Raw genomic sequence first — 17825 nt, forward strand, 5'->3', positions numbered from 1 at the left:
TCGTAATAATTTCGTAAAACGGCATTTAGAAATTAATTGAAAGAATGAAGATACAATGTGTTGCCATTTCAAATACACCAAGTATTTTCTTTTGCTGAATGCAGAACTAAAGACCTGCATCTGGCCAAAGTAGCTTGTAGCCAGGAGCTGAAATTACTCACCTTTGCCAAAGAAATCCCAATAGTTCCTGTCCCACAGCATATGTCAAGCACGGTGCTTTCTTGGTTCAGTTGTGCCCACTCCCTAATGGCAATATACAAAACTTCTGCAGCTTGTGTGTTCACCTGTGAAATAATGTCAAACAGGTCAATTTCATAAACAATAAACCTGGTTTTGTAAGTCTTAGGAAGGCCTTGTTTCTAAGAAATGTGTCAACTTGATATGCAAGATAAAATCATATATAACTGACCTAGACTGGCAGGTATCAGAATCACCATTCTGTTGTCAAAGTTTAACTCAGTTTTCTCTGTGAGGTAATGTTTTGTTTCCTATGTTCTAGTAAAAACATGATTTTTTTTTATGGTACCTAAAAAGTCAGTCTGGAGGCTAGAGGAGACCATAAACAATAACTAAACAAAATACTAACCAATGAAGATCAGACTTCAAAAATACTTCCTCTCCCTGAATAGGAAGTCATGAACATTTAAACCCAGGAGAATGTAACCATGACAATACCCTCAGCAAGCTTAATTTTAACATTGTCTGTAATTCTGCTTTTCAGTAAACTGCACGTTATGGTTAGGAAGTAGTGCACAATAAGCTTTCTAACCCAGTGCCACTAAAGCAAGCATATTCTTTGGCTGAAAGAGCAAGCAAAGCACACTGTGTGGGGGGAAAAAAAAAGCCCATCATCTATGGCAAATAATAGAGAATTCAGTTTAGCTTCAATATATTTATAACGTCAAGTGATAACATACTCCTTATTTCAGTGTTTTGAATTTCAATGAGATAGGCTACTGTGGCTATAAGTGTTGGAAAGGAGTAAATAAGTTTTGGAAAAACAAACAAAACCTAGTACTACAATGATTCCTGAACTACATATTGCATCTTCTGTGTCCACAATGGCTGCTGTTTGACAGGAGACAAATTATACTGAACTCTTAAAAAGAAAAAAATTGTCTTCAGCCCCCACCAAGTTTACACTCATCCTCTGAGTGGTTTCAACACCAAATCCAGCTGAACCAGTAACTTTGTATCATCCTTACTTGAAAGAATGCATGAGGAGAAATTCTAAATTTTAGGCCAAGAAGTTCTTCATAGATGTACTTATCACCAGCCACATGCTCCAAAGGCAAGTCTTCCAGATTGGGAGATTTCCTGGGTGGAGGGAAGGCACAAGGAGGCAAAGAGAGGATCAGGGGGAAAGAAAAACCAAATATGTTTGTTACAATTTTTATCAAAGCTGTAGTTGTCTTAAAAACTGCACTACCACATCCACTAATGTGGTAGCCAACATAGTGAGCCAACATTTACCAGATCCTTCTAGAGGCCATTTTTCAGTGTTCCACTGATGTAAACAGTAGAACCAACACTGTCTCTAAAGACAGTGTGAGCCTTGTGCTCTGAGGAAGAGTGGGGATCAAAAAAAAAAAAAAAAAAAAAAGGCATAAAATAGGGAAGAAAGGAAACAGAAGGAACTTGCTGATAACAGTTAAAAATCTATCTAATGGAATAAATACTTCTACAGCTCAACAGCCAGCAACTAATAGTGGGTTCCCCCACTGAAACTATCTGACTTTATCCAGGGAATTCTACAAGAGAATGGGGAATTTCAGAAGTCTCCTGTGGAAAAGCAAAGTAACTGTTCAATAAATAACACTGCTGCTACTATTACAAAATAGACAAAATAATGGTGTAGAAGTGCTACCTGCTTTTCTGTTGCAAACAACAGAAATACAGCACCACTTAAGTGCCCCAAAGCAAAAACAACTCTCTCACCTTTGTCCTTCCTCCACAAAGTACAGAGAAGTAACACCACTGCTCTTTCCCATCCCTTCTGTGAAGTATTTTGCCAGAGAGATTTTCAAGTCAGCGAGTTCTTCTTTACTTAATTTCTAAAGGTTGCATTTGAAAGAAGGGAGAAAAATAATCTTAGTGACTTAAGATTTAATGTATAATTTCTATAAATGTACTAATTACTTGTTCACTTGCACATATCAGACTAGTCTAATTAGAAGCATTGCGATGCAAGGTAAACTACACCAGGTAATCATTCCATTTCTCATTTGCATGCAACATTAATAAAATATAAGTAATTTTAAACCTGCACATTACATATCAAATACCTGAGGGTTAAAATAAACAATTGCCATAATGTGGCCATTCCTGCTGGTACGGACTGTGAGCTGTTTCCAGTGACCTTCATAGGTTTCTGGGCTGTAAACGGAGTAAGGAGTTGACCTGCAATGTTCAGAATCTCAGTTATTTGACAGAGAAATGTTTTTTTTATAACATTAAGTTGTTTATTAAGATAAAAGAAGCTCATTGTGCATAGTGATGAAAAATGTTAAGTACAAACAGAAGCTTGATTTGCATCTTAATTATGAAAAATGAGAGACATTAATAGATCTTATATTCTAGTGCAAAATAACCTGTCCCTGCTTCTCACAAATCTTTTAACTCATTGAAAGTTACAGAAATTATTTAGGCAGCTTCTCACTGCAGTCAGAAAATGACACTTTTTATAAAGCCTTCACTGGCTTCTGTGCCTCAGACCAACTTTAAACTTTCCATCTTCATGGTTCTTCTAAGGTTTCCATTTTTGAAGATTTAATTGCTTTTTAAAGAAACCACTCCTTTTTCGAAAAAGTATTCTACCTTCTTAATACAGTTTTAAGTTTTTTTCCTTTTTACAAGACAATTCATCCAAGGAAGGATGTTATTCAAATCTTTGTTACTCAAATCTCTCTTTAAAAGACCTTTTTCTGAGGATTTCTTTACTGTTAGTGGAAGAAGCTCTCAAATAGAGGACATTTTTTATTCTAGATTTATTCATCTCAATGCTTGCAATAAAGCTGTGTTCTGATGGTATCTGTCCCTCCATCTCAGAACAGCTGAGAAAAGGACAAGGGAAAAATACTCTGTGATCCAGGCACAAGATGTGTCAAAGAATAGGGACTGGTATATCTTAGGCCTTAAAGTTCAGAACAAACACTAAGGTTTTCAAAATATTTAATTTTATAAATATTTTTGAGTAAGCTATGAAATCCTTTTAAGGATAACTCACCTTATGTAGTCTTGGAAAGCTTTTACTACTTTTTTGGCAATAGCAGGAATGTGAATGGTATCAAATGGCTCCACTACAGCACATGTACCACCCTTATATTTGCCAAGACGACAACCCACGGTTTTGTCTTCTTGATTTACACCAATCCCAATCAAGAACTCACATTTGTTGCGATATTCAGTCTAGGTTTAAAATAAAGTCAGGTAAGATATTTACACAGCACTTATTTGTACATGCCAAGTTTCTCCTGAAACAACCCCCACAAGGTTAAGTGTATTTGCAAATGGACACAGAACATAAAATTCATATGGAAGGTGTTATGGATTTTGATGTGTAAGAACAGCAATGACAAAAAAGGAAGTCCTGCTATTCAAAGATCAAATTATTGCCTCTGTCAGCGTTTCTAGCAGCCTAAAAGACAAGCTTGTGTGGACAGCATGTTCATTTTAAAGTAGAATATCCAGTTAACTGGACATATTATTCTGCTTCCTATAAATATTTCCAGTAATTACATGAAGTGAACAATGTCTTGAATTCATCATTCATGACAAGATCAAGTGAAATGCTCAGCTTGGCCACAGTCTCTTAAGAACGAGTAACTACTTGAACCCTAAACTCATTAACCCCAGTTCATCCTTTAGCCAGAATTACATTACCTGTAATGGTGATGCTTTCACTCCCTCTACTGGGCAACACAATTTATTATACTTCTGCTTCTGCAGGAACAGCCAAGGTAATAAAGCTCTGTTGTTATTTCCTATTTCCCTGCCCAAATCAGAAACAAAAATTGTAAAGCACACATTTAAGAAACCTGAGTTTAACAGCTGCACAGTACTTGGTGGGGTTTTTTTCCTTTTTTAGTATGGGGCATAAAAAAGTATCAGATTATCAGATAAAATATTGCAGAATTTTTTAACAGGCAAACTCTACAACTTCATAAGAGCTATATCCCAAAAAAATAAGTTATATGCAATTATAAATGTGTGCACCAGATTTATCAAGGTACCTATGCATGAAAAGAATCACAGCTTTATCTATGTAAGGCAAGACACAGAAGTAATACTTCGATCTACAAATAAAAATTTGAGTAAATAGTTAAAGAGAAAATCCTAAATAGTAATTTATCAGCTCTATAGATTAATAACCTCACATCATTTGACAATGCAAATTATCTTTTTTTAAGGGCACAAACATCCTTGTGCTTAGCTCTACAGACAACAGACCTTAAAACAATGCCCCTTCATTTAGCATGCTTTTAATTCTGACCAAGAACATCAAGAGCCAGTTTTGTCAGCTGAAAGTTTTTAGGTCCTAACATCACAGCTTATCTTTCATTCACTTTATGAGGAGATTTGATCATTGACCTACCTCTAACTTACTTTATTTTAGAGAAAGCAAATTTAGCTACATCTCATCATAAGGCCCAGTCTTGCAAACATTACAGTAGCTCTACAAACAGGAATTACTTTGTCAGCTTCTGCAGCACTTGTTCGCATTCCTGCTTCTTTTCGGCCAGCTGCTCCTCGTAGGGGACGTTCCACAGGGGGGTCACCACATCCGCGATCTGCTTGCTCACAGCCTCCTCGCCGCTCCCGTTGGAGGGAGCCGGGCGCTTCGCTTCTCCCTGCTCCGTCTCTTCTTTTTTCCTTTTTTTCGCGATCGGGTCAGCTTTGGGCTTGGCCAGCCTGAGGCTGAGGTGCCGGCCCTTCCACAGAACCCCATGGAGGACTCTCATGGCTTTGTCCCTCTCCTCCTCGCTCTTAAACGTCACGAACGCGAAGGTCTGCTTCCCGAAGAGTTTGATCTTGTGCGGGTTCAGGCCGTATTTGGCAAGGAACTTTTTCACATCGTTAAACCCGATGTACTTAGGAAGGTTTTGTATCTCTACTTTATAGATCTCGGAGGTAAACAAGTCTCCCTTAATGTATCTGTACACGTCGGGGCAGGACGCGGGACTCCCTGCGGGGTCTCCCCCGCCTCCATCGGCCTTGCTCTCCGCTTCAGTCCCGTCTTCAGCCGCCGGCATAGGAGCCGCGACGTGGTCGGAGCGGCACCGCTCGCTTTTCTCCGCCATTCTCCCGGCGGCCCCGCACACCCGCGCCTCAGCCCCGCGTCCGCATGGCCCGCTCAGACCCCGCGCTTCCTCGTGCCGGGCTCCCGGGGGCGGGTCTGTGACGTCACCGGCCCTCGTAAAGGATGGGGGGAGGAGAAAACAACTATATGTATATTTTTTAATTTTTTTTTTTTTTAATATCTGCGCCTCACCGCCACCATTCCTCACGCGTGGGGTCAGCCGCGCCGCTTGCAGGTAATAATGACAGAGACCGAGACGCTGCCCCTTCCGTCACGCACGTGGCCGCCATCTTGGGTCAGGACGCGGGGCGGCCGCCGCCATGCCGCGAGGGCCGATGGGAAGCGCCTGGGCAACGGCACAACAACAACACCAACAAAGGTTCTCCGGGTGCGGGACCGGCCCGTCACGGGGAGCGGTGCCACAGAGCGCGGACGGTTCCCGGTGCAGCTCGGCCGCTAGTGGCGGAGCTTCCCCTCCTTACCGGGGGCGGAGCGGGAGCGCGGGGCTGAGGGAAAGTGGGCGTTTCCCATCGGGCCTTGCGGCAGCCGCGGCGCGGGCTGCGGGAATGAGGTAAAGGCGGGAGGGGCGGGGGCGCGCGGCAGGAAGCTGGGAGGCAGCGGAGAGCGGAGAGGAGAGAGCTCGGCCCCATGGCGGACACCAAGGTGAGGGGAGCAGGGACGCTGCTGCGGGCCGAGGAGCCGGGTGACGGAGCGGGAAGGCTTGGTGCTGAAAGGGGAGGAGGGCGGGATGAGAAAAGAGGAGGCAGCGGAGGCCGGAGGGGAGGGGGAGCGAGAGGGAGAGAGTAACGGAAGCAGGTGGGGCCCGGCCGGCGGCTGAGGGCCGGAGGGAGAGGCCCTGAGGGGCGGCGGGGGGCTGGCGTACGGCGGCCCGCTGGAGCCCCAGGGTTTGGTGGGGCGAGGGACCCCAAGTCAAGCAAGGGGCCGGAAAGGATGAGTTCTGGGCCTTGTCGGAGAGCAGGGGGCTGCAGCGCCGCCTCAGCCCCGCCTGGCTCGGCCTGGGGGTCGGGGGCTGCCCGGCCGTTCCAGGGGCCTCGGGCACGTGTGTTTCCTGCGGCCTGTTCCCTGGTGGAGTCGAGAGGGGGGGGAGGCTGAGGTGGCTCTGCTCCCGCTCTGCCCGGCCTGGGGCATCATTTCCCGAACCTGGGGAAACCCGAGCCCCTCGTAGCGCCACGGCCGCCTCCGCATATGGGGCCCTTTTGAGAGGTCTCTCTCCCAGTTTCCCTCCTTTCTTTTCCTCCTCCCTCTTTTCCACTTACCCCCCACCCCCCCAGACCTGACTGACTGAACCCTGCGTGCCGCGGCCCGGCGAGAGGAGCCCCACGTGCTCTGTGTCGCGGCAGGGCGGGATCTGATCGTGATAACGGGATCTGATTTTCTCCCACATGTGGCTATTGAGAATTGCGGATTTCTTACAGTTTCTGTAATTAACTGGACAGGCGCAGAACGGATGATGCTTTAAAATACGGGACGGACTACTTACTACTGGAGGAGGCAATATAAAAAAGTTTGGCCAATGCTTCTTTTCCTGTTTCTTAAAAACAGGTGTGACTTAATGGGTTTCTTGCATTTTTCGGACACACTGGAACAGTGGGGATGAAAAACTAGCGGTAGCTGGTGTGATGTTGTTGACTTAACCAGAATCATTGAAACACTTCCTCCTCTTTTTTTCCCTTGCTGTTTTTGTTTGTTTGTTTGTTTGTTTTTTTACTGTTTAGTAAAAATACACTACTTCGTTTCAATTGCCTTATGTTTGTGAGGTGTGTACCTGCCCTGTGAAGGATATTCTAAATATCCTTTCTTACCTAAATATCCTAAGTAATTAAAGAGAGCCTTAAGAGTGAACTCTTTCATCTGTAAAGTGAAAGTAAGATTTAAGGGTCTTCATTATGCAGCTTGTTTTTCATTTCTCTGTTGTTTAAACAAGGAAATCAGTTCCCTTGATCTGAGATAGCTGTTAGTGGTCTAATTAAACTTGCAGATCAGCCTCCCTTCAAGGCTTCTCACTGAATGTTTCTTAGCAGTGCATATGTATGAAGTATTAGAGATGTTTTTCATTTAATTGTTAGTCACATATGAAAACCAGTTCAGAAGCTTAACAAATATTATGACAGATTCCTAAATAACTAAGCAAGAAGTAGTATTTTGGATGTTTACCCCTAATCTGAAGTTCCCAAAGTGTTAAAGCAAAAAACTTGATTTATTTCATGAGTGTTGTAACTGTGCTTCAAAAATACCTTTGACCATGTGGGTGATTCTCATCCATAAGACTAGAATAGTGAAATTCTGCATTTAATGTTGCCTTTAACCAGGGTTAGGTTGTTTTGGTGTTGTGCTTTTTTTTCTTTTCTTCCTGCTAATGATAGGCCCTTAGCCACTAAGAAATAGTAGTGCTTTAGTAGCACAGAACACATTATATAGGAAAAACAGCAGAAGAAACTGGTTTTCCATAACCAAGAGCTATTGCTCCAAGCCATGCCTCTGCACAATTAGTAAGAGTGGTAGGACTAAAATATTAGCACTGCAGGAGTAGGTTTTTTTTTTCTGTGTTAACTTCAAAGTTGTTTGTTTTCAGCTGTAATAATTTTTTTTATTGTTACAGGGTATTTCGGTTACTAAGATCTACGTGCTGAATAATCATAAATTTTTTCATTTTTAACAAATATAAGCACTTCACATTTTAAATATGAGCTTTGTGTGTTTTCTTTTTGTCTCCAGGAAGCACATGAGGAGCATGATACTTCTACTGAAAATGCAGATGATTCTAACCATGACCCTCAGTTTGAGCCCATAGTTTCCCTTCCTGAGCAAGAAATAAAAACTCTGGAAGAGGATGAGGAAGAACTCTTTAAGATGTAAGTAAAGTATTTCTATATATTGTCTAAATGTTTATTAGGCTTAAAGTTGAATGTTTTTATAAAAAGCTAGATAACTTGTCAGGAATCTATGTGTATGAAATAGTAATCTAAGTTGGTTGGTATTTACTGTGGTGGCAGAGATTGAGTGGGGACATGAATAATAATAATGCCCCAAGAAACTCTGAAGTTTAGGACAGAAAGGAGCTGGTATCATGAATCTGACTTCAGTATTGTTTGTTGACTTAGAAGGAAGGATTTGCTTTGGCCCAGAGTAGTTAATCTGCTCAGAGCATCTGTTAGGGTAGCTCCCTCCAACATCTGACACCTTCTCTTGAAGGACCTGGCTTATTACAAGTCTCTGTCCCTTGCTGTATGACAGAAAAGTGTATTTTTCATGTAGCCTGCAGTGTGAGCAGGGCTTCCTTTCCTGTAGCAGTGTCTTGAACTCCTCACTAGCAGAGCTTGGACCATCTCTTGGGTCAGTTCTGACTAATGACCCAAACTACTCCAATTTCTCTTTTGCCATGCTGGCATTTTGGAAGATTAAGCAGTGATGTTCTGAAGCAGGTATGTTGCACTGCACTGCAGCACTAAGCTTCCTTCAGTCCTGATTTAAGAACAGCAACAACTGAGTTTTTGGAGTTAAAAGGGAATAAGTGACTCTAGAGGGTGAGGCACTCTTTTAACAGTTTGTCAGATGCTGGGAATTATGCAAGAGTCAAGTCTCAAGCTGCTCAGTTTCTTGAATTGGTAAATACTTCTAGTTAATTGGAGCAGTTGTATTTAAATATATTTAAGAACCCTAACTGTGGCAAAACCTGTTAATTACTACCTTAATTGAAAAGGTTGCCTGCACCAATTATGTTTATCATTCCCCAAAAGTGTGTCCAGAACCTACTGAAAATAGCTTTTGCATAGTTTCTCATAGTTACTGAGCTTGAAATTATCATACTACTTTCTAAATTGGTATGATGAAGTAGAATTGAACCTGACAAAAGGAATTGTTTGTTTCCTTTTGAAAAAAACCTGTGCTGTTCAGCTGAGTGTTTCTACTAAATGTTTCTCCATGCAGGCTGATTTATTAAATTCTCTCTTTTTCAAGGCGAGCAAAGCTGTTCCGGTTTGCATCTGAGAATGACCTCCCAGAATGGAAAGAACGAGGAACTGGTGATGTAAAACTCCTGAAACACAAGGAGAAGGGAACAATTCGCCTCCTTATGAGGAGGGATAAAACCCTAAAAATCTGTGCAAACCATTATAGTATGTATTACATGGCTATACTACTTTTGTTTTTAAAAAATAAGCTTGTAGAGTTGTAGACTGTAGATTATGAGCTCAGTGGCCTTTTAGTAGCAGCTAGAGAGCTGCTGTATGTCTTTAAACCAGTGTCAAATTTATGTTGGACTGTAAATACAGTTTCTTTTCTAAGCACAGCAGGCTACAAACATCAAAACCAGGGAGTGCTTGTTTTTATTAATGTAAAGAAGCTGTAGTTGGCTTTGGTATTGCCTGCAAAGATGAGTCTTAAAGTTGGTTTTTTGTGATTTGCTGGTTTTTTTTTTTTCTAGTTTGTTTTTTGTTTTGTATTCTGACTATCAGTGTTCTAAAGACACTTAGAAAACAAACAAAAACCTCACACATAAGCCCCCACAAACAACAACAAAAACTGCAAACAAACAAACAAAAATACCCCACACACACTTTGGGAGCAATCTCTTAATGTCTGTCTACCCCAGCTAAATTTTAACGATCAATAGAATGCAGAAAAGACACTTAGTAGTGCTTAGTATAATGAATAAATGTATGCTTAGTTACCATAAAATGAGAAATAAGCAATCATGTAATAATTTACTACTTTGAGCTTAATGTCTGAATTGATAGAAGTAATTGCTTAACCATCAGAAAACAGATATTGAGGTGCTAAACTGATCTGTGGCTGCCTCTCTCTGCCTGTGAAATAAACTGAAATTAATGTGGTATATTCAGCTAACTCATTCAAAAAGAATGTGTATTCAGAGCTGATGGAGGAGAGGTTTGTTCCTTTGACAGTCTTTGAATAAAAATAAACATGAAAGGGTGAGACAGGCTTTATAGTCAATATAATTAGCAACAAATACTCTGAATGGGTAATTCTTTGTTGCTTGCTTTGATAATACTCAGGTTTTTATGGGAATAGTCTATAGTATGCTGTAGAGTTAAACTACATTTACATAACTTGAAATATTGTGTTTGAAGTAGCTTAATAATCTGCAGTCTAAAGAAATAATGCTTTGAATAGTCAGAAAGGCTATTCAGAGGGCACAGGTGTTCCTGGCTAAGGAAGTGGCAACTACAAAAGCAGTGGCTTCTTGTTCAGGAAAATAGATGTTGCACTTGTGCAGAACAGAATTGATAATTTTATAGTGCTCAGGTCAAAATCTGTTTTTCCTACAAAACTGTCTTTAGTATAGATTTCTGTATTAAATTTATGCTGACTTGCAGGCAGACAAAAATACACTCATCATTTTTGCAAAACAGTAAATTAAACAAAACCTCTGTTTCTTAACAATAGGGAATCTAGCATTCTTTATACCATAATGGTCGTGCATCATTTTATTTGGGAATGTAAGGAAAAATACATGCAGGCACTGTTGTTTTCTATTTATCCAAGAGTAATTTTTTTATGAAGTACTGCAGTCAGTTGTCAATGAGATTTATGGAGGCTGATGTGGAGAAGATTTACTGTTGTGCTGTCTACACCTTTTAATGCTTTCTTTTCAGTCACACCCTTAATGGAGCTGAAGCCTAATGCTGGGAGTGACAGGGCATGGGTCTGGAACACACATGCTGACTTTGCAGATGAAAGCCCCAAGCCTGAACTTCTGGCAATCCGATTTTTAAATGCAGAAAGTGAGTGGTCTGGCACTGAACTCTTATTTTATATTGTTATGTTACACTCCATGTCCAAACACTTCTGTAGATATGCTATATCTTACCTGTGGTCATATTAACTAATTACTGCTTTAATTGAGAAAAGTCAGTTAATCACCTTACCTGTTGACATGCAGTGTGGTAAGCAGGTCTTCAGTAATATGTATAGAGCTTTCTGCCCTAGGCAATTTTTCTTACTTCAGTCATTTAATGGAAGTGTAGTGCCAATCAGAATGAAACTAAAAGCAGTAATACTGTGGGGTAGAGATTAATATATGCAGTTTGCTGCCATTTATCTCACATACTCAGTTGTAGCTAAGATAATAATTTTTGCATTAGAAGCAAGCAATACCATCTGCAGAACATCTGGTTTTAATTTTTTTAAATGAATCACGAACTGTCTTCTTTGTTAAATGGAGCACTCGTTGAAAAGTGCTAGTCAAACCCAACTGTCACACTAGTTGGTGGGGTTTTCTGGAGTAATTGCATTGAGTATCAGAAGAGAAAGCAGGTCTGTAATTTCATAAGGATCAGCCAGTAGGGCTAGAAGATGGTGTAGCCTTTCCAAGCTCCTCAGGATCATGCCAAAGAAGTGAGGTTTTTTTCTTGAAAGAAGCAAAGTGAAACAGGAAAAATGTTGTTGTGTTTCCTGCTTTACAATTTGCCACACAGGTTTAGTGGGTTGGCCATCTATTCTCCCTGGATGCTCTATGGCTAATAAAGTGGATGCATTTTTTAAAACTAAATGGATTTGCCTACATCTGGGCAGAGCTGAACATACTTTTTTTTACTTTTTCTCAAGTCTCCAACATCATTGTGTTTAGCCAAATAAATCTTTGATCTGCCTCCTTAGTGCTTGCTTCTTTCTTAATCAAATGTGAAATTAAAAGGGTTTGGTGTAACTATTTTCTTAGCTTTAAAAAGTCTCCCCCTTTCTGGTAGGGGTTGTTGAGCTTATTTAGAGTTCTGTCTTGATGGAGTAGTCCTCTGCCTGTTTACCCGTTGCAGTACTGGCTAAGCAGATGACTGGTGAGCAGACATAAGTATGGCCTTCAAGTACCTGTCCTTTTTGAAATGTTTGAAGAGGAATTAATGCAAATACTTCCTGGTCTAGTTTCATTGTTGCTTCTGAACTCCTGTGAGTCTACAGTGACCTCATGTGGTCAATCAGATCAGGTTGGCAGGGCAAGCAACCTTCATAGTTCTAGTGTTAGATAGTCCCTTACCTGATACACTTTTAAGTGGGGTTGCTTGTATTGATTGTGTAGAAACATTGTAACTTGAACAATAGTAGCTTAGGCCAGAACATAATGAAGGTTGTGCTTGCTTAATTGTTGTAGTCGGAAATACCTTGGGTTCCAGGCCTTTGGGTAGTGAATGTGAATGCTGTACAGATCAAATAGGCTTTATCTTCCATTCCTGTTGCTAAGAGCCCTAACTTACCAGAAGGATGGGGAGGTCTCTAGAGTATAATGTAGCTAACAGGTGTAGTAGTTCAAAGCTAATCTTCATGCCTTTGCATACAGTAGTTATTAGGAATCTCTGACATCATATGCTTATTCTTGTAGTTTAGGGACAGTTAGGAGTTGCAATAATTACAAAAGAGCTTGTTCTGCAATTATGTTTTAAATATTTTTCCAAACAAGCTGCTTTAATAGGCTTGATTAAGAAAATAAACTGCTTCTGCACAAAGATGTGATTCAAGAATTTTGTATAATTTGAATCTTGTATGATTTTAAGTTGGATTAATTCCTGAGTGCCTGTAAGTTTTGTTTGCACAGAACTTAAAAACAAGGTATCTTTCCTCGAGGTTGGGAGCATTCAATGCAAGCAGGTAGAACTAATGAAAAAATATTCTATCTTTAATGAAACAGATGCACAGAAATTTAAGGCAAAATTTGAAGAATGCAGGAATGAAGTAGACAAGAGGGCAAAGAAAGGTAAGATAAAAAGTCTGTGTGGTACCATGCCACTTTTTCCAGCTGTGTGAGTGCTTAAAGCTGCTGAAGTATGGTCGTGTTTTAGCAGACTCACTCTGTACTGAACTGCAGCCTTCAGTTCAGGTGCTTTTCTGTCTGCAAGAGCAGTAGTTCACACGAGTGACAACTCCCTTCTTTGCTGTAGAAGGCTGTTACAGCTGTTGTTGAGACATTCTTTGGTAAGGCTACTAGGGAAGCACTTCTGGTTTATGGTACACAAATATTCCATGGACAGTGAAATCACTGGGATATTTTCTCTTTCTGACTTCCCTTCCCAAGTTCAACAAGTATATTTGTACTACTTGAATCCTTAATTTTTTTAGTTGCTAATATCTATGAAGTTGCAGGGTTTCTTCACAGGCCTCTATTTAATAGATTAATGCACCACCTTGTAGATTTGTTTGTGTGACAAGGTATCTTGCATGTCAACATTTCCATATGTTGAAAGTACAGATTACTAGTGGTCTGTAGCTCATGGTTTTCAAGATATTTAGACTGGATTTTTTAAGTCTTAAGAACTTCCTATTTCCCAGTTTCAAACTGGGAATCTTTTGGTGTGATTTGAGGTTTGGTTTTTTTTAATCTTAAGCTATAGGCTGGAGGTTTATACTTGTCTGGACATTGTAGGGAGTTTGTTACTGGTGGAATGTTTCTCAGTCACTATGATTAGGTTTTCATTTACTGATGAAAGTTGTATTTCTTGAATTCTGACATCTGAGGTGATTACTAATGGAAAAGAAATGGGTTGAATCACTCCAGTGCTTGGTGGAATATTTCATTTGTTTTTATTCTAAATACCTGCTGTCTCTCCCTACCCCTCTCACCCTCCACTTCTCTAAACCGTTTCCCCTTTTAACAGGAAAATCCATTAATGCTTCTGTGTAATTTTTTTCCTAATCACTCTCTTAGCAGGCACAGACAAAAATGATAGTGCTGATAAAGTTGCTGAAAAACTAGAAGAGCTTTCTGTAAAGGAAGAGAGCAAAGAATCTGAGAAGGAAGAGACCAAGGAAAAAAATGAAGAAAAGCAATAAATCATCCTGAGCCTTGCAGTTTTTCCTTTACTTTTTCTTTCTTTTTCCCTTTTTTTTTTTTTTTTAGAGATTGTTTTTGGGGGTTTTTTTTCTGGGTTTTTTTTTTGTTTGTTTGTTTAATTTTTACAAGGGACTTTTTAAGAAACTGAATTCAATGTTCAAGTTTGTTTTTTCTAAGCTTTTGCCCGTTCGAAGATGTCTTCAGAAAATCCATTCCCCAGTCATGAAAATGTACTGTGCTAACTTTCTTTTCCATAGTGGAAACACTTATTTATAGTCATCCAAAAGAGTGAATAAAACTTGAAAACAGCATCAGAGGACAGAAGTGAGTTTTCTATATCCTTTAAAGGCTTATGAATACACTTGTTTTTTTGGGTGTTGATACTGATATCTTCATACCTGTGCATTAACTAGGTCAGCAGATTTTACCAAGAGGGAAGGTTAAGGTTACATAGATGTTTCTTATATGGCTTCTAAAACTGAGATTTGAAAGACCTTTCACAGTTTTTCTGCTGTGTTTTTCTGAGCAGGGAATGTGCCACTGATTCTAGAAGTGCAGCAGACTTCTGGAATCGGGCAGTGGAACATTCCTAGCACACTATTGGTGGTGTTCCATCAGGTGGTAAAAATAATGGTGGGGGAGAAAACGTATTACATGAGATGTCAGAAGTATTTTGCTCCACACACTCTCCCCTAAATTTGTTAATATTGCAAGTACTTGGCTCTAGAACAAAGTTGTTGCTGTGGTTCTAGATCTTCCATGGTGTGCTGTTTGCTGAGGTAGTAGCAGCTTCTTTTACTAAGGTGTATACAAAGGAACTGTAGAGTACCTTACCATGTGGTTCCCTGTGTCAGCAAATCTTACAAATTGTGCTCTAAAATTTATGAACTTTTTTTTTCAGGGCTTTGAACCTTGCTACAAATTTGTTTCTACAATTTGGAGGTGTTCTGAATTTTATAGATGCATGGTGGGAGGCTGTCCCTCTTGCAGAGAGGCAGTCTGACATACCCTTTGAAACAGTTAACTATGTTGTATCAAGGAGCACTATTCTTGCCAGAATGGGCAAATTGATCAAATTTTTTCCCTGCAAATGTCTTCTGTTTGCCCAGTGTTAAGTTAGTGCTAGAGAGTAGGAAAATAAGCAATGTAAGCAACAAAATCAACATAGATTTTAGGTCTGATAGATAATTTTATGTTAATGACTAATACAAGGAAAGTGTTAGGATAGCAATTAAATTCTGTAATACTTTTTCCAATATAATAATGAAAACTGGACAAAACTTGCTAATCTAAGACTCTAAGATGCTAACATTATAGCAAGACCTTGTCTTCATTAGAAGCCTTTCCAAGTAGGTCAGACTCTGCAGTCTACCTGAGGAAAATGTATTTTTTAAAAAGTCTTTTCTTTCTGCTTAGCACTGCCTTTTGATGCTACAATGATAAGAGTCTTAAATCTGGAACTGTAGTTAAGGTACTCTGTTCAAACAAAGTAATTCCTTTGGTGTTGTCCATGTTCCCCTTCAGGTACAGCAGATATCAAAAGTCTGTTAATTGACAAAGATGGTTGAAAGGTAAAATAAAGTGCTCTTTAGTGTTTCTGGTTTGAAAGTAAGACAAAGTATTCTGAAGTACTTAACATTTGAATGTAAAAGCCAAATCTTTATCCATGAGTCACTGTAAATTCTCTGATCTGATAATGTCAAACTGTGTCTAAATTGATAGAAATGACATTTTAAATTTTCAAAATAAATTTAAATTTTCATTTAAAGGATTTGTTTGTTATTTAAAGAACTCTTACTGGGAATGCATTTTTAGCCTGCAGGGGCAAAGTGATGAAGGCACCAAAATGCAGGAGTCTGATTTGACTGATAAGCATTGTACAGAAGAGGGGTGGTCACTTGAATGACTTTATTTCTCTTAATCTTAGATATTGATTACTCCTGCTTAATGTTATTACCTTCTCCTTCCCCTCTTGTTCATGCATGCTTAAATGCTTTCAAGACATTTCCATTCCTGTTTAGGTTAACTGATCCATGCTTCCAGTTCATGGATTACAACCATCCCTAATGCAAGTCTGCAATCTCAAAGAGCCAAGTTGTGAGGGACCACTAAGTTATTTCTCTGGATAGTACTGGGGTGAAGAATGTCCTGGTTTTCTAAATTCAAGGAAGATTAGTCAGTGTCACTTTAGAAGATACAGGTGTGCTGTTCTACAAATTAAAAAGCAGTAAGTATTCTTTATTTCAGAGATTAATTTCAGACTCTTTTTTTTAATTTCATGACTCTTTTAGTCATGCTAATGCTGAACTTTCTTATATGTAACATAGACTACCAAGAGATGTCCTTGAAATGCTTTTGTAGCTTAACTGTATACTGAGTGTTTGAGAGTTCTGGCTGATGTTGTGTTGTCTTGTCTCTGCCCAGGTCACCAGGTATTCATGCTTTCCCACCATCTTCACTGTTAACAGGGCTATTGAGATGATAGAACTTGACCTATCTTGTCAGGAAATTGAGAATCCTAAAATAATAACTTGGTTCAAAACCTGAAATAGTCCTTTGACAAAAAGGTAGGCTTGTAGTGCAAAAGTTCCTTCCTCAATCTGTGGGCTACAAAAATGTCAGCTGCCTTGTATTCATTTCTGAAATGGCAATAATTTCAGTGTGATAGAATGTCTGAACCTGTTTGAAGGTGTCGTGTCATAGTGAAAATATATTTTGTGGAAACATCCAATTTTTCAGACACAGTTGTGAAATTCACTGAATCTTATTTCTGCACTTTAGTAGGGGTGTGTTGAGACTTTGATTCTAGGATTCCAGAGACAAATCAGATTCTAGACTATTTTAACACCTGCAGGTGAATAGTGGCTGCTTTCCCTTTTGACTCTCAGGCAAGGTGACTCCTAGCATGTTTAAACATAGAGTAAAATAATGGGAATGTAGTTTTGTTCATGCAGCTGGCTAGAGAATAAAGTCATCTTTAAACACTTCAATAATAGTGAAGAATACTAAGAATATAAATGCACATGATTTTTTGAGAGGTTATTTTGGGTACATATGGAAACTTCAATAGAATTAATAGAATATTTTCAGGTGCTAAAATCTGCAATCTGTACAAATTCTGCTTCAAAGGCAGAAGGATGCTATGTAGCCAGGCTTAATAACACCTTTGGTGCTAATGGCTTTGTGTGTGTGAAACTGGGTGGAGGAGCATCTGAGGACACCTGAATGATGTATTTCACTTAAAAATAGTTAAAATCTGATGTCCATCAAAATAGTATTGTGACAGGTAGTTAAGTTCTTAAAAAAGAAACTTAAGTTTTATATTATAAAAAATTAAAAGTATTGTAAGTTAATTATTTTGAGGACTACACTAATTTTTTTCTCCAGGGATAAGTTTATCTTGGTGATACTGAATGTCTCATTCACTAATTGCAAACACCCCAATTTGTGTTATTTAAACTCTGTAAATTATGATTTTTTTTTTCTTTTGTAATAAGGTAGCTTGTATCAAACACAGGTTCTCTGTGATACCAAAACTCAAAGTTAAAATTCTCAACATTCCACAGACATAAGAATGTTGTGAATATTTTTTTTACTACTTTTATGCCTTTATGGAAAGCACAAGAAAAATTAGTCTGAATAGTTCTTTGTTTTATTACTAAATGTCTTGGAACTTTAAAATGAGGGATTCATTTCTACATATGCCTTATACCTTCATCATGGAAA

At 39.3% G+C, this 17825-nt stretch overlaps 2 protein-coding genes and 1 non-coding gene across 4 annotated transcripts in view; 2 read left to right on the plus strand and 1 right to left on the minus strand.

The window, feature by feature from the left end:
• Positions 1–5471, minus strand: part of TRMT2A (tRNA methyltransferase 2 homolog A) — a 12841-nt gene extending 7370 nt beyond the window's left edge. Inside the window, exons 1-7 of the mRNA XM_071763539.1 lie at positions 4693–5471; positions 3883–3991; positions 3227–3408; positions 2286–2400; positions 1939–2054; positions 1206–1317; positions 162–284 (exon numbers count right to left, since the gene is read on the minus strand). Of these exons, the coding sequence (XP_071619640.1) occupies positions 162–284; positions 1206–1317; positions 1939–2054; positions 2286–2400; positions 3227–3408; positions 3883–3991; positions 4693–5300 (1365 nt within the window). The 5' untranslated portion in view covers positions 5301–5471. The remainder of the gene's footprint in view (positions 1–161; positions 285–1205; positions 1318–1938; positions 2055–2285; positions 2401–3226; positions 3409–3882; positions 3992–4692) is intronic.
• A 353-nt stretch (positions 5472–5824) lies between these two features.
• On the plus strand, positions 5825–15867 carry RANBP1 (RAN binding protein 1). Of its 2 annotated transcripts, none has more exons than XM_071763557.1 (6): positions 5825–5962; positions 8036–8172; positions 9278–9435; positions 10936–11064; positions 12960–13025; positions 13974–15867. In XM_071763557.1, exons 1-6 carry the CDS (start codon positions 5948–5950, stop codon positions 14096–14098), a joined length of 630 nt encoding a protein of 209 aa, XP_071619658.1. In that variant the 5' UTR covers positions 5825–5947; the 3' UTR covers positions 14099–15867. The 2 variants fall into 2 exon arrangements, with proteins under 2 accessions (XP_071619658.1, XP_071619659.1); XM_071763558.1 differs by having other exon boundaries at positions 13977–15867.
• LOC139805393 (small nucleolar RNA SNORA77) lies at positions 13110–13186 on the plus strand. Its single transcript, XR_011729799.1, has one exon. It is a non-coding gene; the product is annotated as a small nucleolar RNA SNORA77 (small nucleolar RNA).
• Positions 15868–17825: the final 1958 nt, after the last annotated feature.

This window comes from Heliangelus exortis, chromosome 19 (assembly GCF_036169615.1).
Source record: "Heliangelus exortis chromosome 19, bHelExo1.hap1, whole genome shotgun sequence".
In the NCBI taxonomy this organism is placed as follows: Eukaryota; Metazoa; Chordata; class Aves; order Apodiformes; family Trochilidae; genus Heliangelus; species Heliangelus exortis.